This window comes from Lycorma delicatula, chromosome 1 (genome assembly GCF_047948215.1).
Source record: "Lycorma delicatula isolate Av1 chromosome 1, ASM4794821v1, whole genome shotgun sequence".
NCBI lineage: Eukaryota > Metazoa > Arthropoda > Insecta > Hemiptera > Fulgoridae > Lycorma > Lycorma delicatula.
In genome coordinates, this window is record NC_134455.1 from 307285034 (window position 1) to 307311988 (window position 26955).

Consider the following 26955-nt stretch of genomic DNA (forward strand, 5'->3'; position numbering starts at 1 on the left):
GACTGTACACAGAAATCAGTCTACAAAAGATTTACCAGATACAGCAAAACAGGAACAACAGAATAAAAGATATGAAGACTGTATATTAAAGTGTATATTGCCTTTTATGTAGTGACAAGGAAAAAAGTATTTATTTAAGAATCATAACTTTAACTTTACCGTGGCTGTGAAGGAAACTGGTCTCTGTCTTCAAAAACACTAAACATGAAACAAAGTCTAGTGAAAGAACAGGCATAAATAAATAAATTTTTAAGAAAAAATTTTGGATAAATGGGAAAAAATAAAACAAGATATTAACTAGAATAAATTAGCGTTTTGCTCATAAATATAGAAGGGCTGAGAAATAAGCAATGTCACTGTTCAGTTCCTGAAAACTTGTATCAAAACTAGTTTAGTAGAAAGATAATGTTTAAAAGAAATATCCATTACAAAAGAATTAGTTGAGAAACTTACTGTATCACAGATGTTGAAGAAATTTCATTGTTGAATGATGATAAGGTACCAGCATCTAATAGCCTTAAAATAATTTATTTAAAATCTCTTTTTGAAGATTTTGTGTAACATTCCCCTCCTGTAAATTTTATTTAAGTGAGGCTATATTTTTTTTTTTTTTGATTGTTTAAACTTCATGTCATCTATCTTGAGATTAAATATTTATCTTTCAACTTTTGATAAAGGGCAATTATTACATTTTAGTTGGAAATGTGAGTTAGGAGTTTCAGTGATTATTATTTTAAGCTAACAATTAATTGAATTATTTTTAAGCTAACTATTAATTTTTTAGTAAATTGCGTAAAATACAATACTGTTAAGATTTTGGTCAATAGTAATTTTCACTTCCTTTTATGAAGTAAAGGAAGTATTGTGATCACTGAAAAATGTCAGATTTCAATGGAAATATCCATTTTGACCATACCTGAATCCATTTTGACTAGTTTCTGCATGGCGTTTGTAGGTACATATATACATATGTATGTACCTTGCATAACGCAAAAACAATTTCCCATAGGGTGTTGAAATTTTGGATTTAGGACTGTTGTAACATCTAGTTCTGCACCTCCCCTTTTGATTGCAATCAACTGAATCAAAAATGTCCAAAAAAAAGCCCAAAATCATGTTTCATAATGTTATATAGTAAGTAGAAAACTATTTATTACATGTTCCATCTTGAAATACTTATGTCCAGTTTCTTACATGCTCATCAGTATCTGTTTTTACAGAAAAGAATGATTAACTTTCTTTTTAGTACTTTTTTAATGAACTAGTATCCCAATCATGGCTGCACTCGTGCTATATGGTTACTAAAAATAAAAATTAAGTTCAATTTATAAAAACTACCAGTGTATTGTAATTTCCTTAGAACTACAGTATGGTCAGTACAGACCCACTAATTGGTTTTTAGATTTCCCGTTGCACCTTCACTCATGAAATACATAATCATAATTACAAACATAAATTACTATCACAATGTTACCAAATCTAATAAAGATTGATTCAGTAGTGTTAGCATAAAATGGCAAAAATGGTTAAAATGTCATCAATTTATCTTCAGTAGTTTTTGATTGGTGTTGATTATGAATCAATCGCAACATGTTTTTTTTTTTAAATATAAATTGATATCACTGATGACATGTGCAAGATTAAATTAAATTTTAGTATTCCAGTGAAAACCCCATGAAAATTTCTCTGTATAATCTTTTGGGATATCACCAATAGAATAAACTTTCTTGTAGATGGTCAATAAATAAAAAAAGTAATGTAGAACTTATTTTGGGTATTCTGTAGAGCTTGTATAAAAGTAATCATTACCTCACTGTACAGTCTTGCTACCCTATGTTTTACAAAAAAATAACTTATAACATAAGCAATCTTAAACTGAAAAAAATTGCTTTCTGTTTCTTCAATAAATTTTTAATACCCCACAAATATTCCAAAAATCAAGAATTTTAAATTCCATTCCATAATAAACCTATCAATATTGTTGTAACATTGTCATATGAGTTGTTTTTTTGTTTTTTTTAGAAATGTATAAAACATATTTACATTTATAGATTATTTAACACTTATAAGAAATATGATGTGCAGTATTATTTTGATTGTAGGTTTCATCGAATTCAACGTAAAGAAAAAATTAAAACTCAAATTAAAGAATTTGAAGAACTTCAGAAATCTGATCCTGAAGCAGCTTTAAAAAAGCTTGAACAACTTGAAAAAGCCAGGGCACAAGAAAGAGCATCACTGCGTCATCGAACAACAGGACAGTGGGCTCGTAACTTGGCTGTTCGAGCCAAATACAATAAAGAGGTTAGTAAATGTATGCTTCAGTAGTTAACAGAATAAGGATTTTATATATTAAAACCTTATAGTGAATAGGAGTGGGGCTGTAAATATGAATTATAAAAAAAATACTAAAATACTTTCATAATAGTACCATTCAGTTCATACCTGATTATGGTATTAGTGTTATTGTTTTTAAATTGAAAACAAAATGTAAAGATGGTAAATTGTAAAGAGTAACAGTAAGATTTTGCAAGAACTGTAAGTTCATTATTGTTTGTTATTTATATTTCATCATTTGCCTACAGTCTTACAAACAGTTGATGTACAGAATCAAATGTGGATCACACAGCTATTTTATGTCTGAAAATATTTGGGACACAAACGACTTAAAGTGATGGAATATTTAAAATTAATTTTGCATGGCTTACAAAGCATCAGTTACCTTTAAATATTAACAGAACTCTAATTATTATTTTTTGTGTTTACTGTGTTAGCATACCAAAAAAGCTATTACTGTCAATTATTTATGTAGTAAAATTAGAAGTGTGTGAAAATACCTTATGTATAGTTTGGCATGGCCAACTTGGGACAAACACATACAAGAAATAGTTCAAAAGATGAGACATCTCTTACCTGTATTTAAAAACTTAGCGAAAATAATGGCAACAAGAACACTTGTGGTAATCTCTCATTCTCAAAATAAAAGATGTGACCATTTAATTCCTGGAATGACCTTTTAAAACTACAATCAGAAATGTACATTACTAGCAACTGTCACCTTTGAAGTTCTCCCTTTGTCTACCTACACAATAATTAAGACTGTGTTCCCAATTCAGGAATAGACTTGGAACATTCTTTCTGACATTTTTTTAAGATCCTTTATCATATTTTACTGGATATCGGTGATTTCACCATCCTCTTAACTCGGTCTTTCATTTTAGAAACATTCAGAAATCGCGGTGAGTGCAACACAACTTTGTACATTGCTTTGATGGCTGATCCACATGTCTGGCAACAATTCAGTTCATTTCCTCCAGACAGAATCTACAATCTTTATAGTATCACTCAATACACACACTTAAGGATTGTACTAAAATTTCCCTCTTGTGACATTGCATCAAATGTTGTAAAAAGGTTTTTTTTTTCAGATTTTCTTATTTATTTATTTTTTGATATTATCACACCATTTGCCAATTCAACAGCTCCAACATTTCAGTAATAGTTATGCTTATTTTCACTTAAAATTTAATGATAGCATGTTGCTATAAATAAAGTCATGACTATTGACTTGAGTTTGCACATAAATTAGTTAAAATGTTTTTTTGGATTTATCAGTCAGCTGACTGGTTTGATGCTACTCTTAATTCATCTTTGGTTTCTGCTAGAAGAATAATGTTATTAGCAAGTCTTAATAATTTTGTATTTTTTCTCCTGGGATAGTTACACCATTCTCAAAGTTTTCCTTTAATTTCTGTAATAGTTCTTTTATGTGCAAATTTTAAACCAACAGGGACAGCCTACATCTTTGTCTCGCCCCTTTCTGAATCAAAGCTTGCTCTAATTTAGAAGTTTTTTATAATTGTTACTTGATTCTTATATAAATTATTCTTCTTTCACTATAAGATAAATTTTCTGAAAATTGTAAATCTTAGTTTTCATTTCACATTATCAAATCTTTTCCCAGATCTACAATTGCATGTAGAGTCTTTATTCTTTTTAACAAAAGAATACACACCCATACTCTCTGCACCTATTTTCTGATATTTTAACGATTATACTTTTTTCAATCTAGAAAAATCTAAATCAAAAATACTTCTGCAATCACATACTCTATACCATTCATTCTCAAAGTGGGTGATAATGCCCCCTTGTGAGTGGTAGAAGGCCTACAGAAAATTGGGGGAGTGTTCAGGTGGTCTAGGAAGGCGATAGCTGATTAAAAAAAAAGGCAAAAATGATGTTTTCCTGATATTTCAAAATAAAATTTAATACCTGCTACACTAGTGCAAAAAATGTTTATTATCATGAATTTTTTTTATCATAAATTATAGATTTATATTTTATGATAAGAAATGATTGCATTCGAACTACTTTAACTTTACAACCAAGAGGTTAAGAGAGAGGAATAAAAAAAAATAATGCTTGAATACTCTACTTCTTGTAAAAAATATTCTTCAAATTTCAGAAATCATCAAATTAAAAAAAAATATCTGTGAGAAGAAAGGTTTTAAAAATTTGAAAATTTTTCTTTGTGTTTGAGTGCATGGGGGAAATGAAATTTTCTCAGTAAACTACATTAAAATCCTTTAAAAGTTTAAGACTAACTTTAATATCTTTTCTGTATGTGTCTATGATTTTTCTGAACCGAAATATTATTCTAGTTTAAAGAGAAAAGGTCACTTTTGTCTTTAATATAGCATATATCTTACAGTCTAAGCAACGTATTTGATAATAAATATGGAAATTTAAGCGTTTATTTTTTGAAAGTAATTTTAATAAAAATATTCCAAACATGATTAAATATGCGCTTTAGTTTCTCTCATTTCAAATGTAAGTTTCAACTCAGAAATAGGATATGCCACATTTAAAGACAATAATTAAAATTACTGTTTTTAAGAGGGCATCTTAAAAACAGCAATTACAATTTTTATTTTTAACAGATGGTAAGTTTAAAAATTTTGGTGGGCTAGAAAAGTTTTGATTCTCAATATGAGCAGTGGGTGAAAAAGTTTGAGAATCAATGCTCTATACTTTTATCTGTATAATTCTTTCAATCCTGATTCTGTTAAACAAGGCAGTGATTTTGATACTGTATCATGTACCTGCACTTCCTTATTTCTGTTTAAATCTTTTAGATCTATGTTAAACTCTGAAAATCAAGTTTCTTGTAATACCCATATATTTTTCTTTCTGTAAAACCACCTGATAATTTCTTCCCTTGATATAAACCCTCTACATATATTACTACATCTGTAAGTTATTTTTTGCTCCTTTAACGTTTTCCATTCATACTTCTAACACTATATATTTTAGTTCTATTTTGCCAGTTTTTTCTTAGTTTTCATATGCTGCATATCTACATTCCCTATACTTATTTTCCTCTACTTCACTATATCTCTTCATCAACCAGTTACCCCCTTCTATTAATTTTATTTTTGAACTGTACAGTTTGTTATTTTTGGAATTTTTATATTTTCTACTCTCATCATTGTAATAAATCTTTTGTTGTTCATGTTTTTTTATCAATTTTTGTCTACATTTCTCTCTAAAAGGTTCTTATCTTGTGTTAGTTATTCCCTTTTTTAAATTTGTCCATCCATTTTTAACTAAGTCATTACATTTATTTCTAGTTCTGTTCATACGATTTGTTCATGTTTTAACTTCTTATTATCTTTTTGGTAGTCTGCCTGTATCCTTTTTTTTCTCATGAACTACAACATATATTTCATAACAACGAATTACAGTTAGAATCAATATTTGCTCTTAGATGTATTATACAGTCCATAGTTTGGTTTGAAATAGAACTATTGCATAATCTATTTAATATTTTTCCACAACTCTTGGTACTTCAATAATTTTAAAAGGTAGTGTTTGGCAGTTACGAGTTCAAAATAGTTACTAAGTTTATACTTTACCAAATTCAGAATGCATATTTTTTCCTTGACCTAACCAATATTATATAAATAATTTTCCATCCTTTACTATGATATTCTAGTTTATTTTATTACCAAATTTTAAATACTGGATCATATCATCTATTTATTCATATATTCTTTCCATCTGCTCAGCTAAGGCTAAAAAGGGGGCATAAAAAACCTGCATTATTGTTGTAGGTTCAGGCTTTGATTTATCGTAACTAAAATAATTCTCTCATTGCGCCACTTATATTAAAAATAAACTTGTTTCTAATAAACTCTTTGATTCAATTATCTTATTCATTGTTTATCTCTACTCTGGCACTTCCATTTTTTTAAATTTTGAATTGACAATAACATGATCAGAAATTATGTTCTTTTTTCTTATCTCACTAATTCTTACTATATCTATATATAACTTATTCATTTATTATTTTAAATTATCTAGTCTAATTCGTACAAAAAATAACAACTTAACCACCAAAACACAGTAACACGAAAGCTAAAAAAAAAAAAAAAAATAATACTGAATGTCTATTTTTGTGAGATCTGCATCATCAGTCATCGATACACATTTCCACAATTACATACAAAAAATAAATAAAGATTAAAAATGTAGAAAACATAAACATAAATCTTTAAGTTTGTATTTATTTTTTGTCATTTGTTTGATGCAGTTGTAGAATTGTGTATCAACTGATGGTGCAGGAAAATCAGTTATTGGTATTAGTTTGTTTAGGTTGTCTGTTACTGTGTTTTGATGGTTAAGTTGTTATTTTCTGACTTTAATTAGCACAGTGATCAATATGTTGATGAATTATTTTAATTTAAAAAAATTCTTACTTAATAATTTTATTGATAGAATACTTTGGATTTATGCTTTGTAATGTGTGTATGTGGGGGGGGTGCATGTGTGTGTGTGTGTGAGTGTGTGTATTAGCATGTGTGTGTGTACATATGAGCATGTGAATTCACAGACACAAAGATCATGACTTTAAGGTGATAAAAAATATATTAATTGCAATTGTCAGAGGAAGCAATTTGAGGGTTGTAACAGATGAAGAAATAAATAAGTCTATTGACATTTGTATCACAGTTGAGTAGAACGCATTGGTCTTGTCAGTACATTTTAATTTGTCAAGATGTAGCTTTAAAATAGCAAGATGTTGCTATTTTTATTTCTGCATCTTAATGTTTGAAAAGTTCATTGTGAATAAATGGTGAAGTATGTTTATGGGTTTTTAAATGTATGGTTTAATATTCTATCAGAGCGATGTTTGATAGCCTTTTAGGTTATAGTTTGCTGAAATTATAGAATAATTTCTCAAACATAAAAAGTTTCTATATATTTAAATTAAAATTTTAACTTTTCTGAGTATTAGTTTTTTTTTAAATTTACATAAGCCTATTATTAATTATGAGAAGATAGCTTTTATTAGAACACATAACTATGTTTTTAAAGATTACAATTCATGAAAATTAGAACAGTTGACAGAAATTTTACTACTGATAAAGTTTGTCACAAGTAGCTTATATTTAAAATGCTGGTAAAAATGAAGGCATAAAGTACCATACTTTGCAGATTTTACAGATTTTTGCAATTTATTTTAGAGTTATAAAGTAGGACCTAAAAAAAATCACGTCAAAATCAAATTTCATAAAACAATAACAGTACTATGATTGAGTAATTTTATAAACTAGGCTGTGTAATTATTATGATATTATTCCAATACTAAAAAAGTAATTTTTTAGTTTCGTATATTTTCAAAGAGTTAAAAAAAAAATATTTCCTAAATATCTCTTGTTACTAATAAGTTAATATTAAGGCATTTTAAAACAAGTTAATAAAAATATAATGAATAGAATTAAAAAAGAAGAATGTACTAACCTGATTTTCTGAAAAACAATCTTAAAGAAATTGCAAAAAATGATTTATTTTTTCTGTAGTATAACAACAAAAAAGTAACAATGAACTAGACAACCAAACTGAAGAATCATTTCTTCCTGCTAATACACAAAAACAAAACCCTTACTAGTTGCTGAAAAAGAGTGTGAATGTAGAAGAATGCCTTACCCTTGACATGCGTGAAGCAATTTGCTGTCTGTGCTGCCACGATGGCATCATTAACACTGAATGTGTTAAATAAATGATTCATAATAATCAATAAATTAAAATTGATGAACTTGCAGGTGAGTTGAATGTAAGTCATAGCTCAGTATTTATAATCACCTAACCTTTAAATTTTCAAAAAGTCTGTGCACCCTGGATTACATGTCAACTGAAGATATCCACAAAGGTACCATTTGAAAATTTCCCAGAACCTTTTGAAGCATTGTGAAGATGAGGAAGACTCATTTCAGGAAGAAGTGATACAAAGGAATCATTTTTTTCTGTTGTAGAGGCCATTTACCAGGTGTGTAAATACGAAACCGGAATTTTTGTATAGAAATTACATGTTTACTGTAAGAAAATGATAAAAAATATTTAATTTGAAATATTGTCCATTGCTAGCTATACATTTTTTCCATCTCTCTGAAAATTTATGAATGCCACACCAAAAAAAACTTTGCCTCAAAAGAGCAACAGTTTTTTGCTCTTTTGAGGCAAACCAGTCATCAAGCCATTTTCGTACATTTTCATAAAAAATGAAGCGCTGCTTAGCAAGTGTGTGTCCCATCGATGCAAATAAATAGTAGTTGGATGGAGCCAAGTCTGGTGAGTAAGCCACATACGAAAGTATTTCCCAACTGAATGCCTCAATCGTTTCCTTGACCAGTTTTGCTGTGTGTGATGGTGCATTATCATGAAGCAAAATCACTTTGTGTTGCTTTTTTTGATATTCTGGTCATTTTTCATATAATGCTTGGTTCAAGTCGATCATTTGTTATTGGTAGCATTCAGTATTTACGGTTTTGCCAGGTTTTAGCAGCTCATAATAGATCACACCCTTCTGATCCCACCAAACACAGAGCAGTTTGACCTTGAATTTGATGGCAATGGTTCGCTTAGCCATTATCTTTACACGAGATTTTCAAAATATATCCACTTTTCATCACCTGTCATAGTTCGATAGAGAAATGACTATCTTTTGTACGTGGTGAGCAGCATTTCACAAGTAATTTTTGTTTTCTTGCTGCCTTTCATTCATTTCATGTGGAACCCATTTTCCCATCTTCTGTATCGTTCCCATCACTTTCAAACGTATGGTGACAGCTTCTTATGTTATATTTAATTGATTCGTGAGTTTTTGTTGCATTTGAGTGTCATCCTCATCCAACAATGCTTGCAATTCACTGACTTCAAACGCTTTAGTAGTCTTCCACGTTCTTTGTTTTTCATGCCAAAATCGCCACTTTTGAAGTTTTTAAACCACTCAAAGCACTGTGATTTACCAAGAGCATGCTCACCGTAAGCTTTGACAAGCATTCGATGCAACTCTACAGCAGTTTTCTGTAAATGGTAACAGAAAATCAATGCTGTACGCAAATTGTAGTTTGTAGATACGAAACTCGATATGTTCAATGCTAATTAAAACTATGCTGTTGTATGAAACTTATATTGTTGTGAGTTGAAAATCTTTGTCAACTGTCAAAGAAAGAAAATGGCGCCAATGATGTGGTTTGATGGTAACTACAGTGACAGCTAGGGCCATCTATGGGCAAATTTCGGTTACATATTTATACACCTGGTAAGTGGTTCAAAATTGCCTACCAAAAAATTTCTTATGGGAAAATATTAGAATATGGACTAAGGTGAATAGAAGTAGGAGGTATTAACAGAAAAAAATAGAATATTTAATTTGTGTTAGTGCAAATAAAGTAATGTTTTTTTTATATTTCTTTTTACTTTTTGATTTATCCTCTATGTTTATATTTATGAATTTGATGTATGCTTGTGTGTAGATAAGTGTGCATTTGCATTGCCTCATTCTGCCCAAATTTCTAGTGTATATACATACATTTGTTTGCCGCTCCAGATCATTAGGGTATGTATTTGGTCAAATCCCACTCTCTTTTCCTATCAGTCTAGCATTGCTCCTCCTTCCATTATCTCTACCTTGAAATACCTCTTTTTCCTTTTATAATTTCATGTATGGTCTGCATGTGGTTGCCTTCGTTTCACTTGCATCCTTTTACTATTTTAGGAAGTCACTTGCATCCTCCTGATATGTAATAAACCTTTTCTTAATCTTATCTCTATTTACATTCAGTGCATTCACATTATTACAGTTCCTCTATAATAAACTAAATTTAGAACTATCCAAGCACTTTTCTAACCACTTACAATTCATGAGGGTTATTCTTTATTTACATTCTATTTCTTATTCTTTTGCCCACTAGTAATACCAAAAAAATTGTTGACTGTCCAATTAAAGTTATTCTTTTTATTACTTATTTTATTTCTGTTTTTTCAACAAAGATATTACACTATTATTTTTTTAAGTTTCCCAACAATACATCTCAAAATCTATGCATTAGTAGAACTTTTTTTTCAGTTAGATGTGTGCTTTTAACTGAATATAAAGTTGTATAATTATTATCACTCTTAGAGTTAAAGTTGATGATTGTCTGAGTTAAAGTAAATATCTGAAAGGAATTTTCCATAAGAAAATTTACACTAATTTGTAGTTTCAGATTATTAATAATATTTTCATATATTATGTATATCATTAAAGACCCATTTAGACGCATTTTTTGTTTTTTTTTTTCAGGCTAGAATTGCATTATCTGAACAGTTGTCACAAAGCCGAGAATTGACACAGAAACTTAGACCAGTCAGTAGCGATGAAGAAAAAGAAAATTCCTCAGATGATGAAAGTAAAGGAATTGATAAAAATGATATTGATAATTCTTGGCTGAACAAAGAACCAGTTTCAGAGGTTCAGGAATTTTATGATAAATATAAAAAATATGAGGGAGATGAAACAAGAAAAAAAGAAACCAATAAATCAGAATTTGTAACACATAATGTTATAATTAAATCACCACAGAATATTGGCAATACTGATGATGAGTGTGGTAATATAGATGAAACTTTTGAAATTAATGCTGGTTCTTTGGATGTTGTAAAAAAAAATACAAATGTAAATAGTAGAAGAAGGAATAGTAATAAGAAGATTAATAAAGAATTAGGAAATCATGAGCCTACAATAAAGAGTGTTAGTAATTCACCTTTAGGCAGCAAAAACAAAAAAACTGAAAAATGTGTTCTTGAAGACAAACCCAAAAATTATATAAAGGATTCTGTGGTTGAAGTAAAGTTTTCTGTACTTAAAAGATCTCCACAAACATCTTCATCTTCTGCCGCAGTAGAATATTCAGCAAAAAAAGGTCATATAACTCAGAAGAAACAGATGAAAAGAAAACTGCCGACAAAAAGTGGAACTTGGTCTATCACACCACTAAAACAAAAGTCTAATTTAAAAACAGCTGAAGATAATAAAAAGGAGTGCATAAAAATTTGTAATGAGCACAGCAGTAAAAATGATGTTAAATTAACTAAGAGTAGAAACAATTCAAAATTAAATCTTGATGATATGTTTTATGAAGCTGAAGAACGATTGAATGAAATAGTTACAAAGAAAGTGAAAAAATTAAAGCAAAGCCTAGAAGCTAAAGATTCAGAAAGTAAAATTGAGGCTGTTCATCTAGATGATGATAGTGAATATAACAACAATAATAATTCAGGTCTTGAAATGAAGAAACAAAATCTTCAAACTGAAATTGATGAAAAATTAGGTGAAACTTCTAAAAGCTTCCAAATAGAGAAAGAAAACATAATCAGTGAAGCTGTAGAAAGATATTCTTCTCTATCCAAAAATTTAGATCCAGAAAAATATAAGAAATCACTTAATATAGAACCAAATAACTTTCTTCATGCTAAGCCTAAACGTTTAAATACTGAAGTACCTAATAGTTTTGCTAGTGCTGAAGATAATCTTGATGATGCAGAGGATGAATTTAAGATGGAAGAAAAATCAATGACAATATCAGAAGCATTTGCCTGTGATGATGTTGAAGAAGAATTTAAGTAAGTTATTACAGTTGATTTTATAAATATATATTTGTAATATGTTAGTACTCCTACTTGTTACATATGAGTCTTTCTGATCTGTAGACAACATTTTTAGAGCAGTTTGTTGACAAACATGATGCTTGTTCATTTCATTATAAAGAATATTTTGGCATCTTCTGACTGATAACACAACTATTGATGCTATTTCCTGACTTTTTTTTATCACTTCAAAAACATGCACACTATTTTCATTTCAGTACACTCAATATTGTCTTCATATGTCAACTTAGATAAGCATCCATTATGAATATCATCTTCAACAAAACATGACCATCACTGAAAAGCATCATCTCTTTCATTTACACTTGGTGGTGTTGTGACATTTTACGAAATGCCTAAGGTGGGAACTATCGTGCCAACGAGTGAATGGCTCTACGAAGTGAGTCTCGAACGATGTCCTCTGGGCACCAGAGCAAACCTAGTTGTATTTAACTCTAGCTCCAATATGCATTCGCTCCGCTGGAGTGGTCTATTATATCACCGGTTCTGGTGGGACCAATTTCAATTCCTTCAGTAAATTCTATGGGGTTGGTGGTCCATCTGAAAAACCACCAATTTCAGTCTAATGAAAAGGCCTCGGTCAGCTTTGTCTGATGAGGATAATCTTGCTACAGCAGACGAAGGTGGTGTCAGGTGTAAGAATGTTCACTTTGTTGTTCTTCGAAATAATCAGGAAGGTGGCTCCCTTCAAAAGATCTCACCTTTCCTGATTAAAAAATGTGTCACTGGTTGTATTGGTTCTCCAAAGAATATTAGGAAATTACGTGATGGAACAATTCTGGTGGAAACATTTAATGGTGAGCAGAGTCGCTCCCTATTACGTCTCACCAATATGGGCGGCATAAACATAAGTACAACATGCCACAAGACCCTAAATACCAGCCGAGGGGTAATTTTTTGTCATGACCGTCTGGAAATGAATTTAAGTGAAATTGCTGATGAACTTCGTGCTCAAGGTATTATAGAAGTGAAACGTATAATGATACGGCAGAACGGAACAGAAGAACCGACACCATCTCTTATACTGACATTTAGTTTTCCTGTTCCAACAGAGAAGATTAAAGTGGGTTACCTCTCGGATCGGGTACGACCATTCATACCCAACCCTCAGCGATGTTTCTCAGATGCCAAGGGTATGGTCACACTACAACATCTTGCTCAAGAACGGAGCTCTGAGCTTGATGTGCTAACGAAAGTCACAATGACACTAACTGCGAGAAAAGTGAAAAATGTGCGAACTGCAGTGGTTCACATACAGCCCGCTCCTAAGATTGCCCAACCTTTAAAGAAGAAAAGGCAATTCTCAAAATCTGTACTGAGCAGAAGCTATCTTTCCCGGCTGCACACAGGGAATATAGAAAAGTAATTAACTCATGGAACCTGGTCAAACCAGATGTATCTTTCGCCACCACTACGTCAAAACAAACTCCTACAAATGTTAATAATTCAGCAGTGTGGATCCTGCAATGAACTTAAAAAACTCGTTCAGATGCTTTCTGATCAAGTTGCTTCGCTTATAACCACTATTTCAAAGCTGACAAAGATGAATAGAAAGTCTTTCATCGCAGTAAATGAATCCAACAGTGTGATCCACACTAATGTTTCTGTTCCCAAAGTCCTTCCGGTACGGGCAGAGACTATCACAGCTGGCAGTAAGCCAACTAATAAGCTTCCCGTATAGGGAACCCATGAAACCACCCCCTCTGAAATGTCAATAGCGGGATCCCATTCTAATAAGTCTCCTCTACCATCACCCCATATACTGGAGGATATGGTTGAAGAACCTCCCCCAAGGGCGTCGGAGTTATCTAAAATAAAGAATACGAAAAAGAAAACCCAAATCACATACAACTAAATTTTATATGGTTTCCTAAGTATATTTATTTTATTTTTTTATTATTTGTTTATATGTTTTTACCCTTATGAACATTATTCAGTGAAATGTTAGATGACTTCGGTCCCACATTGAATATTGGAGTACTGGCATACGTATATGATCCGATAATCATGTGTTTCCAGGAAATTCATCTTCTACAACATGACCAAATAGCACTCAGAGGATACTTCTGTGAGAGATACAACTGTATAGCAGACAGTAGAGAGAGTGGTGGAGTAGCTATTTTCATGAAGGATGAGATGGCGGCTACAAGGATTCAACTGACCACTCTCGTTCCTGCTGTTGCAGTAAAGATCTCTATCCCCTTCAAGATGCATAAATTCAATCTGTATCTCTCACTGAACACTGAGTTTAGTGCTCTGGATATCTCAAATCTCCTCACACAAATACCATCTCTAACGTTAATAGTACGAGACTTCATTGCCCACCATGTTTCCTGGGGCTCGACCTTCTGCTCCACTCGAGGAAATATAGTACAAAGTGTGAGACAAAACTTAGACCTTTGTTTGCTGAATAATAGATCTCACACATTCATGTCTTTATCATCTGGTACTATGTCTAACATTGATCTCTCCGTATGCTCACCGAATTTACTCCCTCATCTTGATTGGTCTGTTTGTGATGACTTTCACAGCAGTGATCACAAACCTATTATTATTGGTTTTGGTGTAGACCACGAGGTTAAGAGAAGGCCACGGAGGTGGATTGTTGAAAGGGCAGATTGGAATGGATATCATAAAGCCTTCCAATCACAGTATGACGATGGTGCGAACTTCCTTGAGCAATGTTCCTCTTTTACGTCCATGATACTTGAAACTCCCAGCAAACATATATCCCACAAACATCGGGTAATCCTAAATGTCCTTCCATTCCATGGTGGTATGATGATTGCAAATGTGCTATTAAGAATTCACAGCAAGCACTACGCAAATTTAATAATAGTCCTACAACTGAACATCTAAATTTGTACCGCGTAGCTAGAGCGGTATGCTGTCGGGTCTTCTTGAGCGCTAAGAGGAATTCATGGATGAAATATGTGAACACCATCCCACGCACTACTTCCATGTCTACTGCGTGGAAAAAAAATCCATGCAATTTTCTGAACACCGAGACAATCTATTCTTGGTCTTATTGATGAAGGAGAACTTCTTTCATCATATTTCAACATGTAAAGGAATTAAGGACAAAATGTTCCAAACTTTTAGATATGATGCGGGTCCTTAGTAACACCAATTGGGGAGCTGATTGGTCATGTATGATATGTTTTTATAATTCCCTTGTTCGTTCCCGTTTAGATTATGGTTGTGTCGCCTGCTATTCAGCTCGTCAAACCGTGCTTAAAATGCTAGATTGTGTACATCATGCTTTTCTTCAGCTAGCCACAGGTGCGTTTAGATCAAGCCCTGTTGCAAGCTTACTTGTAGACTGTGGTGAACCATCACTTTGGGATAGACAAGACCAGCTTTTGTTATCTTATTTTGCCCGTCTCAAAGGACAGCCAAATCACCCAGCTTTTGACTCTGTTCTTAGAAATCCTAATTTAAGAACGTATGAGGACCGTCCACACTGTACTGCACCTGTAGGTGTCCGTACCCGACGTCTGCTGCAGCATATAAATGTTGACACTTCGTCGCTCTTTCCATCATGTCTGTGCTCATATCCTCCGTGGAGAATAAATCTTGTAAATTTTACATTTGACCTACGATGTATGACATATGATAAACAATCAACACCACCTACTATTTTCCGGTAAACATTTCAGTGTGGTCTCGCCAAGACGAACCCGGACACGGTGATATATACTGATGGATCGAAACAAGACGATACCGTTGGTTGTGCTTTTGTTGTCATTGAAAAACTTATATGTTTGGCCTACCCGGTATTACGAGTGTGTTCACCGAAGAACTACTCGCTATAAATAAGGCTCTAAATATCATTAACCCTAAATATAGAAACATTCTTATTGCAGTGACTCGTGTAGTGCTCTCCAGGCGTTAGAAAACTTTTATTCCAAACATCCTGTCGTCATTGAAATTTATAATGCAATCGCTGAGTTGAATAATCACAACACAGAAGTAAGTTTTTCCCGGGTCCCTAGCCACGTAGAGATTCCAGGTAATGAACAAGCAGATCATGCTGCCAAGGAAGTGTGTATTCATATTCAACCTCCTTTCACCACCCGAGTTACTACCTTTGATTTTATTAATTGTGTAAAACAATCACTGAGAGCAAGGTGGCTGACTGGACGACTACCATCGATAATAAACTCCGACGGATTAAAGATTCAGTGTTACCATGGGACTCCTCTTGCAGAATAACTCGACATGAAGAAGTAGTCCTCTGCCGATTACGGATAGGCCATAAGAGGATCACACACGAGTACGTAATGTCAGGAGGACACGCATACCTATGCACACAATGCAACTGTGCCTCGTGACTGTGCACCACATACTCAGACTGCATATGTTATGCGGCATTGCGTCGTAAATTTAATCTACCCAGAAACATCCATGGTATCTTGTATAATGGTAACAAAATTTTGAACCGGGTGTTTCTGTTTTTGCGTAGTACTAGGTTAATGCAAAAAATGTAATATTGTCATATTTATTTTTTATGCTAGAAAAGTTTTTTTGATAATTTTTTTCCCTTACTTTCGTTTTTGATTTTTTTGGTTCTATGTCTTTAATTTTATTATCCGAGTAGAGATCCTTTTACACTCCCTATCGAAACGAGTTAAGTTTTATACAGTTTCCTTTTTCTATTGTTTTAGCTTTTATATTTTAAAGACTCCATCTGCGATATTAATTTTGAGTTTTATTTTACTTTTTTAACTTTTGTTGTAACTTAGTTTTAAATTTTTTATTATATAATTTATATTAGTTTTAAACCCTATTTAGTTTTATTATTTTAGTGTTATTTTACCTTTTTATTAAAAAAAAAATTCCAGGTGATGATAACCTGGAACCTTTGAGGGTGTTTTTCACCCCCAAATAAAAAAGAAAAAAAAATCACTAAAAGCTTATGCCAGTTGTAAACTGTTTTCTTCATTGCCGAGTCTCTAAATGTTTTTTCAAGCATTGTTAATGTCTGACAGCGATTTTTTAATTAAAGTACAAAATTTGATATTTTTGCCCATTTCAGTTGTTGACATTTTTCACTGCAACATGCATGATACAAAACAAACAACTTTAGTAATATTGTATACTAATGAAGAATAATATGATGCAGCTATATCGCAACTTCAGAGCTGCCAATATAAAAACCAAAGCTTCTTATGTTGATTTCTATTTTAAACTCTTTGAGGCAACTCCAGGAACATTTTTAACATACCTTGTATATGATAACAAATTATAACAGCTCCTACTCAAGTATTTTCTTTTATTAGCCAGGTTGTAATTATGTATTACATGGTTTGTTTGTATTTCATTTATAATATTTATTCAAAATATTAATTCTTTTATTACTAATATTCTTATTTTAAATATTTCTGTTTGTGTTTGTTGTGATTTACCTGTCTAAAAATGTTGTTTCCTAAAGACTTTACAGATTTTTTTTATATTATTTTTTTTCAAGGATATTATTTTAACAAAAAAAAAATAAATAAATAAAACAAAAAGGAAGCAGTTTACTTCTTACAATGTTTAATAATCTTTTTTTAGGACAATTTTTCCATATTTTGATGGCAGTTCCTACTATTAGAAAATATTTACCTGAGTCCTTATAAAATCTTGTTAGCTGTATCTCTTTATAATAACATGTGAGGATCTCCAGAACATGACAGACTACATTGTTCTTGAAGTTCAAGAATAAAATCACCAAATTCACCCTTAATTGACTATTTCTTGTAGATAAGCTATATTAAATTTTGCTCAGATGCAGTTTCACTAAATGCTGTTTGTAATTATAGTGGATAATGACTGCAGCAGTTAATGGAATTTGTTAAATTAAAATTTAGAATCCATTTGATTTTTAAAATTTGACAAATTCATCCTACATTTAATTTTAATTAAATTAAAATAGGGTTCTCTTTTTTTAATTAAATTACACTTGGGTTCTCTTGAGTAAAGTAGTTTTCAAGCTATCTTAAAGTAGTTGAAAATATCTCAAAAAGTGTAACAAACTTATGGAATAGAAGCATGAAATTTTTTAATCAATTAATAACATGGTGACCACAGTTTAATTTCATTTTTATGAAAGAAGTGAATTATGTAGTCATGGAATTTTTCTTAAAAAAAGATTTGATCTTGTAAAAATCTTTTATTCCGCACATTGCAAGGAGGAATTCTTAGTAGTGAGGTTAAATATGTTACTAAACTTTGTTTATATTATTTTTATTAATTTTTTAATTAAATTGCATTATCTTTTTTATAAAAGACAAGATAAGGAAGAGGAAATTAAAAAGTCTCAAATTGAAGATGTGAATCTCGTGCTTCCTGGTTGGGGTTCATGGGGAGGACCTAATGTTAACAATATACCAAAACATAAAAGTAAGAAGTTCATTTTAAAATTTCCTAAGGAAATTCCTCGAAAAGATGAAAATAAAGGCAATGTTGTAATTAATGAAGACAGGGATGAAAAATTAAAACCTTATTTGGTAAGTTTTATAATTATACTATTCGAGGTTTTATAAATAAAACCATGTTCATAGTTGCTGAACAATATCAAACATTATATATATATATATATATTAAAATTTCATTTAGCCTTATTTATAATTACATGTATTTTTGATCATCACTGAATAAAGTTTCTAGATAAATTACTTAACTACTACTCCTTCTGTTTGGAGATAGTTTATGAAATACATTGTTTCATTGAAGCAAAGGTTCTATTAATTTTTTGCCACATAAGTTTAAACCCAGTCATTCTTATATCTTTTTATGAATATAAAACATTATAGGTAACAAAAAAAGAGTTGCTTTCTCTTAAATTACTGATGTTCATTTTACAGCCAACATCTATTGGAAAGAATAAACATGTCAGTTGTAGAGCTGAATGACACCTGCTTTCAGTGGGTTTGTATTGATGCTATTTCCTTGATGGTTTTTCTTTTATCACTTCAAAAATACACACATTATTTTCATTTCATTTCATTTTCATGTATGAGGAGATACCCAAAAATAATTAGAATTTTTTTTTTTAATGTATGTATTTTTTTTTACAAAAACCCTTTCAATCTTCTTTAAAATTCTCTCTCTTATAGCTAATACATTTATCCAATTGTTTATTCCATTGTTGAAATTATTTTTTTAAATTCATTTGTTGTGATTCCCGACAGCACTTCCTTGTATTTTTCTTTATCTCATCCACATCCTTTTAGGTCCTCCTTCATTCTTGGAACAAAAAAAAGAAGAAAACTCGCATGGTAGTGAATCTGATGAATAAGGAAGGCGGTGAGCAAGTGAGTCATTCAATTTTTTTTTTTATTAAAAATTGAAGCACTGAGAGAGCTGTGAGCAGGTGCCTTGTCATGGTGGTAAAACCAGTTGCCTGTTTGCCACAAATCAGGTCTTTTTTTGTTACAGACTGTTGCAAAACTTTCTCAGATTCTCCAAATAGAAACCCTGGTTAACAGTCTGACATGGCGAAGCAAATTATGCTCCAACCCTCTCACATAAAAAAAATAAATGAGCATTGTCTTGATGTTTGACTTCTTTGGTGAGCTTTTTTTTGGGCAAGGTAATGTTGCAGTTTTCTACTGCCTTGACTGGACTGTTTCGTTTCGAGGGGGGGGGTAACCATAGCCCATAGCACCATGATTCATCTCCATTAATGATGTTGGAAAAATCTGAGTTAGTTTGGAACTGTTCTTTCGAAGCATTGCATGCTTCCAAGTGATCCTGTTTTTCCTGAGCAGTCAGGAACCGATGCACAAACTTTGCAGCAACTTTTCTTATCCCAAATCTTACAATAAAATTCACTGAACCAAGCTCCAAATTACTTGACAACTTTTCAATTTCTTCATTGGTACGTTGTTGGTCTTCAAGCACAATTGTGTGAATTTTTTTGACATTTTTGTGTGTTTGGGAAGATGAAGGATTTCTTAAACAAGGTTGGTCATCAGTCAGCATTTCACCTTTTTTGAAATGCAAAAACCTTGTTTATACTTTAGTTTTTCCCGTAGCGGTATTGTAAGCTGTTTTCAAGCTCAATAGTTTCTGTGACATTTTTCCCAAGCAGAAAGCAAAACTTCATGGCCACTCGCAGTTCATTAAAGTCCCCCATGAAAAAAAAACAAGAAGCAAGCAAAACAGCTTTCACAAAAAATTCACAGAAGTTAGACATAACCTTCCCAGATGCTGCTGCTTGGCAGACTGACATGGTAAAAGTCACCTGAGATTCTCCTAGTAGGAGAACCACATTATGGAAACTCCACCCAGCTCAAAGCAATTCAGGTTATTTTTTAATACTTCCTCATTAAGAAGATGACAGGAAATTACTTTTCTGATTAAGCCTGTCATAAAATACTAGTTTTTGTACAGTTTGACTATGCCATTTTCTGTGAGGATTGTGTCACATGCCACATTATCTACAAAAGTTTGAACACACTTAACGGAAAATACTGTACGTAAGAGGGTTCATTTAATTTATATGTTCTCATAGACTTAAACGTGTGTTGCGTAAGTAATAAATGTAATAAACTAATATATTTCTGAAAAGCTATTTCATGCTATTTTCACACTTCTTCCGAACATTGATTACAATAATTGTGTTAAGATTATAACTTACTGTATTATTATAAACTATCATCTAAAATCTTAACCCATTTAACACATGACAGATTAATGTCATAAAATGATCTTAAAGTAGGCCTTGAAATTTGCTATTAAGTTATTATTATAATTTGTTACGTAATAGGTGTTCAAGAAATAAAAATAAAAATTACATAGACAAATGTTACAGTATTAGTGTAAATATAGAGATTGAATAGTTAAAGTTTACATTATGGCAAAGATTTAACATCTTGCTACTTCATTTGTATTTAAAATTTTATTTCAGTTTTTTAAAATTAGCTTCTTAATTACTCTTTTTTATTTTCATGGATAATAGAAGCACCTTTTTTTATAAAGTAATAATAATGGAAAATGATGTGCAATTAGAGTGTTCATAAACATACTATTCTATTTGAAGTTTAAGGATGAAAAACCTTTAATAAGATAATGATAGCTTGTATGTTTGTGTTAAGATACCTTTACCAAAACAGTTATAGGCAACCTGATATGAGATACCAGTCACTCCTAAAACAATGTTATAATTCTCTAGAATAATATGTATCCTATGTCTTGTGTGCTAGGGAAAGTGAGAAGTAAAGTGGTTTCTTATTTTCTTCTCTGAGTTAAAAGTACTGTTGCATATCAGCAACCTAATATGTTGAAATGTAAATGATATTCAGCTCTACAAGTGTTACTATTATTCTGTTGAAGAGATAGTGATTATATAATATATACGTTATTTCTTTAAGAGAGAGTAAATCTATCTACCAAACCCACTGGGTTGGTCTAGTGGTTAACGCGTCTTCCCAAATCAGCTGATTTGGAAGTCAAGAGTTACAGCATTCAAGTCCTAGTAAAGCCAGTTATTTTTACACGGATTTTAATACTAGATCGTGGATACCGGTGTTCTTTGGTGGTTGGGTTTCAGTTAACCACACATCTCAGGAATGGTCGAACTGAGAATGTACAAGACTACACTTCATTTGCACTCATACATATCATCCTCATTCATCCTCTGAAGAATTATCTAAACGGTAGTTACCGGAGACTAAACAGGAAAAAAAGAAGAAATCTATCTACCCGTTATACGTCAGGTGCTTCGCAAACATCTTAAGAAATTGTAAGTCAAGAAAGTCCAGAGCAGATTGCATATTATAATCAAATTTAGAGTCCAATTATGAACTTAAAAGAATTATTTTTTTTTTAGAAACAGCAGCACTTAAAGGAATTAGAGATGTGATTGCATGTTTTTTCTTGATATTACTCATGCATCCTACTGTGCATTTCCAATTTAGAAAAATTTTACTTTAATTTTCATTTATATTATTGTACTGGAGATTCCCCAGTTTTGTTAAGACTTGTGAATTCAAAAAGATCATGATTTGATTAGTTTTGGGGGTTTTACTTGCTTACTCACTAGAAAGAGGTTTGCCTAATCAAATGTAAATCTTGGTCTAATAAGAGTAGTTGTACTTTTCTATAAAATTAATAGTTAACTTCAAGGCTTCAGATTATCTAATGAGTAGAATGCTAATCAATTGATAAATTGATTAGTTGAAAAGAGAAATATGAAACCTAGATTTACCCCATAGACATATCAGCTGCTAGTTTTGGCTTTTTTTATATTGCCTCCATATAGGAAACTACCTTTCAGGTTGTAAAGGAGTTCATATAGAAAAAGTCACAGTTTCATAGGCACGCAGAATCACTTAACCCAAAGCTGCTCTTTGGAAGGTGCCAATTCAGTGCTACAGATTGAATCAGGGTAGCTGATCCAACTTCCATGCCTGTTGCATAAGAAAGAAGTAATAAATAAGGAAAATGATGGGAAGAGGAAAGGATAAACAACCCATAGGACTGCCCCGGATCTGGGTGGTTTATGTTCTTACCACACTAATTAACACACACAAAACACCTATTTATATATAAACATATTTTATACAAATGAATATTGCTATAAAATATGAAGTAATCAGTTTATTCTTAAAATGTATCATTCTAATAACCTTAGAAGAACCCTTTCTGTGATTATGAGCTTACAGGAATTAAATTTTTTTAATAGCAGGACAGATAGGAATTAGAGATGTTCGATTGCATATTTTTTCTTAATGTTGCTCATGCATTCTACTGTACCGTTCCTTTTTAGAACAATTTTACTTAATACTACTATTAATTTTCATTTATATCACTGTACTGGAGTTTCTCCAGTTGTAATAGAACTTGTTTACTGTCCATATTAGCCATGTCAGTCTGTTTTGCTTGAAAGTGAAGTTACAGTTGATGCTTTTTTGTAACAATTAGAAGTACATCATTCTTTTAGGTGACTTTAATTCTGTTCTTGTTAAGGAAAATTTCAAAAATAGAGAGTTAAAAGTTTTTATTGACATGATAACAATAGATTCATTTGATTGTGGTGGCAGCACAAAATTGAAATATTTCCTTGTCTAATTTCAAGAAAAAAAAATTTCACCATCATAATGAAAATATGGTGAAGGTGATAGAAAATAGAAAAAATGGGCAATCTGTAATAAGCAATGCAATATAACTTAAAACTTTTGAAGTGACTTCAGTTGTAAATATACCATGTAAAGTTTTTAAGAGTACTGTGGTTAGACAGAGAGCTTCATGGGTAAACAACTATCATTATGAAGTCCTGTTACTGTATCCCAGAAACTTTCTTCATGTTTCAAAGAAGACTTGTGTAATTTTCAACAATATATTATTGCACTTCAACAAAAAAATAATTACCAATTAGCACAAATCAGTAACACCAATGAAACTGCAATTAGGTTAGATATGGCGTATAATTATACAATTGAAGAGAAAGGTGTGAAAGAAGTTAAAATAAAAACAACTGGATGTGAAAAGCAGTAGACAGATAATGTTTGGGAATCATTCCTGATGAGCATAAACTTCCTGTTCTTTTTTTCCATTTTAAATAGAAGATATAATTAAACACAAAAAATGAATACATGTTCCCAAATGATGTTAATGTATGGTATCAATTATGGGGCAAAGACAGAGGAACTACCGCTTGATTGAATCAGAAATGTAAAGGTTCATTGTTCAGAAGCTCTTTTCAATATACTATCAATGCTTTATTTAGATTCTTTTTGAGAGAAAAATAAAATTACTACGTCAGTGTATGTATTTTCAATACTTTTGTTAAATGACTAATAAATGTGTAAATTTTATTATCAAAACTTGTAGAGAATCTAACTCTGAGAAAAATGTTATGAATATGTAAAAATTTAAAACAGCTGTTTTTAGTATAATAAATTTAGAGCTTTGAAAACTTCAAATACTTTTAATTTACTTTAAAAAAATATATTCATTATGGTTTATACTGTATTAATTTATAATAAATGTTCAAATATTCCACCATTGACATCAAAGCACTTTTCAACATATTTCCTTACATTTTTTATCACCAACCAAATGATATCAATGCTCCTTGAGTAGGCAGCAGCATTAAGAATGTGAGCAGTCAGTTCAACCATCATGTGTGTCTGCTTTTTGTTTGTTTACCTCACTCGCATTTCATCTACTCTCCATAAACATTAATCTAAGGGCGTAAGAACCAACGATCAAGGTGGTTCCATTTAGGAACCACTTTACTGGTCCATTTACCAGTAAATTTTTCACCTAAGAATTGTCTTACATCATCCATAAAATCTGTTGGTGCTCCATCAATTTGATAGTACATTTCAATTCATTTTGTAATAAGAAGTTTTCAAATTCATTGTAAGAAATTTATTGTTTAAAAATTCCAGATAATTTCTACCCGTGACAAGATGTTCTAGTGTGAAAAGGTTTATTAATTAGTTGTCATTCATGCCACACCAAACATTCACCTGGAAATTTGATTCAACTATAGCATGTGGATTTTTCTTCAGACTAGTGATGTGAATCTTGTGTGTTTATGATATTATGTGTGTAAAAAAAGTAGCTTCATCTGGCAATAGTATGAACAGAATTAAGTGGTAATTGTTAACTGACTGATACAACTGCAGTCGTCTGGCTTGGTCACCAAGCTGGAGGTGTTGAACTTTCTGAACATGATAAAGATGCAGTTCATGACCATGTAATGTCCTCCATATTATACTTTGTGGAATATTTAGTCATGCAGAAATTCTTGGCATGCTCGTTGTAGGACGAAGATGTACCACCTGAAGAATGTTTTCCCTTTCATCACCATGTACCAGTTTACATTGAGATGAAACATGAGAACTGGGAAGTGCTCATGTTTGAGCAAATGTTTTTAATGCTAATTTTAATGCTTTTTAATTTTCATTTTCATGAAGATTATTAAAAATTCTTCAAAATGCTTTATGGTTTGGAACTACTTGTCCATGATACCTATGTCTGTATTCTTCCACTGCAGCTGGAGCACTTCCATTGTAAAGGTTTTACATAAAAATCATATCACCATATTCTGCCCGAGTGAAGACACAGTATTTTTCAAAACAAAAAATTAAAATGGAATTTCTCTTTGTTAAATTCAGACTCATTTGGAAAAATATGGGTACAGTTTAGAGTATAACAAGCAAACAAACATAACTTGATACTCAAAAATTATTAACACAATCAAAATTATGTCAAAAACAACTAAACCGCCTAATGTTTATTAATAACATGTAATTTTATGGCAACAATGAGTAATATTCAGATTAATTTCAAAGCATACAGTTACCAATGTAATTGGTAACCAAGTGTTACCAATGTAATTTTTCAAAGGTCTAAATTTATTGTTCCTAAAACAGCTGTTTTTAATTTTTATAAATTCATACTATTTTTTTTTTAACTTTGTTTTGTATTTTGTAGTAAAAGTTCCATTTTTTATCTATTTTTTATGGACTTTATTGCATCAATTTTTCTGAATTAAATTCTCTACTAGTTTTGATAATAAAATTTATACATTTATTAATTAGTCATTTAACAAAGTTTTTGTACTTCAAACTAAAAAAACTCATTTTTAATCACCAAATTTTTCTATTTTTTATTAGATGACATGAAAAATACAGGAGATACAGTTCTGAGCTCCATTTTATTTGATTTTTCATATCAAAAAATGTAAGAAATGATCAAGTTTACCCCTGATATAGTGCCTTAAAAATTTCAGTGTGACCTCACTTCACCAGGGAAACTGAAATCCAGGCAAAATTTTTCATTAGCTGTAACAAACTAAATAACAAATTGATTTCAGACATATGTTTGTATGAACGTCTTTCCATATTTCAAACTCTTGAATCAGTCCCCAAATTATTTATCTTTTCTCTTGAGCCATTCTGTGTATTAAAAATCTTATGTTGTTTGCTGTCATTCTCGTATTCTCATTCTTTATTCATATTCTTTCTTGTATTCTCATTTTTTATTTGTTACTGCAATAGCTCTTCTTTTTTTTTTTAATTATTCATATAAATTTAAGAAAATTTAAGTTATTGATTGTTCTTAAAGTAGTCAGTGCTTGCTACTAAAGATTTATATATATAAAATAACACATGTAACAAAATAGTATTTTTACAATTAAGTAAAAGTAATTGTATTTATGTTTAAAACAAATTTCTTATTTTAGGTCACAGAATTACCATTCCCATTTACAAGTGTTAAGGAATATGAAGCTAGTATTAGAGCTCCAGTTGGCAATACATGGATGCCACAGTCAGCGCACAGGAAACTTATTGCTCCAGGTGTCACTACTAAATTAGGAACCATAATAGAACCTATGACAAAAGATCAGATTTTAAAAGATAAAGAAAATTTAAAATGAATCTTTTTTTAATAAAGTAGTTTTTAATAACCTTCTTTTTCTCTTTATTTTAGTTTTACAGTTGTTAAATATTTTTTATTTAATCTTTTTATTTTATTTCCACTAAATAACAACAAAGTGTGCCTAGAAAATAGAGGATACTGCACAGAACAGATTTTCCTTCTTTTCTATTGTGCTGTTTAATGGTTGCTAACCAGCAGTTAACAGTATCACTATTTCTATAGTATTGAGCATATTATAAACAGTGCTTAGTGATTTTGTTAGTAGTCTAAAACCTAAAAGTAGAATTTAGGTTTAAGAAACCTAAAAGTAGCCTAAAAACTAAAAATGGGGTCTTGTTCATTCTTGACTGTGAATGCAAAAAACTTTTCAATCCTACTGTTCCTCATTGATATATTGAATGAATCAATTCAGTTTAGATCCAATGCATTCTTTACCATAATGTAAGTGTATGTCCCCTAATTAAGAAAATAAAAAACTACCAGCATTAACTTCTTGTGAAATAAGTCGTACAGATACAACACTACTCAATGATGAAGGCTACCTGTACACTATTGGAAACATTTTGATATGAGTAAATACTT

General features: G+C 31.1%; 1 protein-coding gene across 2 annotated transcripts in view; it reads left to right on the forward strand.

The window, feature by feature from the left end:
• Positions 1 to 26402, forward strand: part of LOC142333571 (U3 small nucleolar RNA-associated protein 14 homolog A-like) — a 54081-nt gene extending 27679 nt beyond the window's left edge. For both annotated transcript variants that reach the window (XM_075380883.1, XM_075380879.1), the window contains exons 7-10: positions 2103 to 2304; positions 10628 to 11946; positions 18263 to 18482; positions 26177 to 26402. In XM_075380883.1, the coding sequence (XP_075236998.1) occupies positions 2103 to 2304; positions 10628 to 11946; positions 18263 to 18482; positions 26177 to 26371 (1936 nt within the window). In that variant the 3' untranslated portion in view covers positions 26372 to 26402. The remainder of the gene's footprint in view (positions 1 to 2102; positions 2305 to 10627; positions 11947 to 18262; positions 18483 to 26176) is intronic.
• The last annotated feature ends 553 nt before the right edge of the window (positions 26403 to 26955 follow it).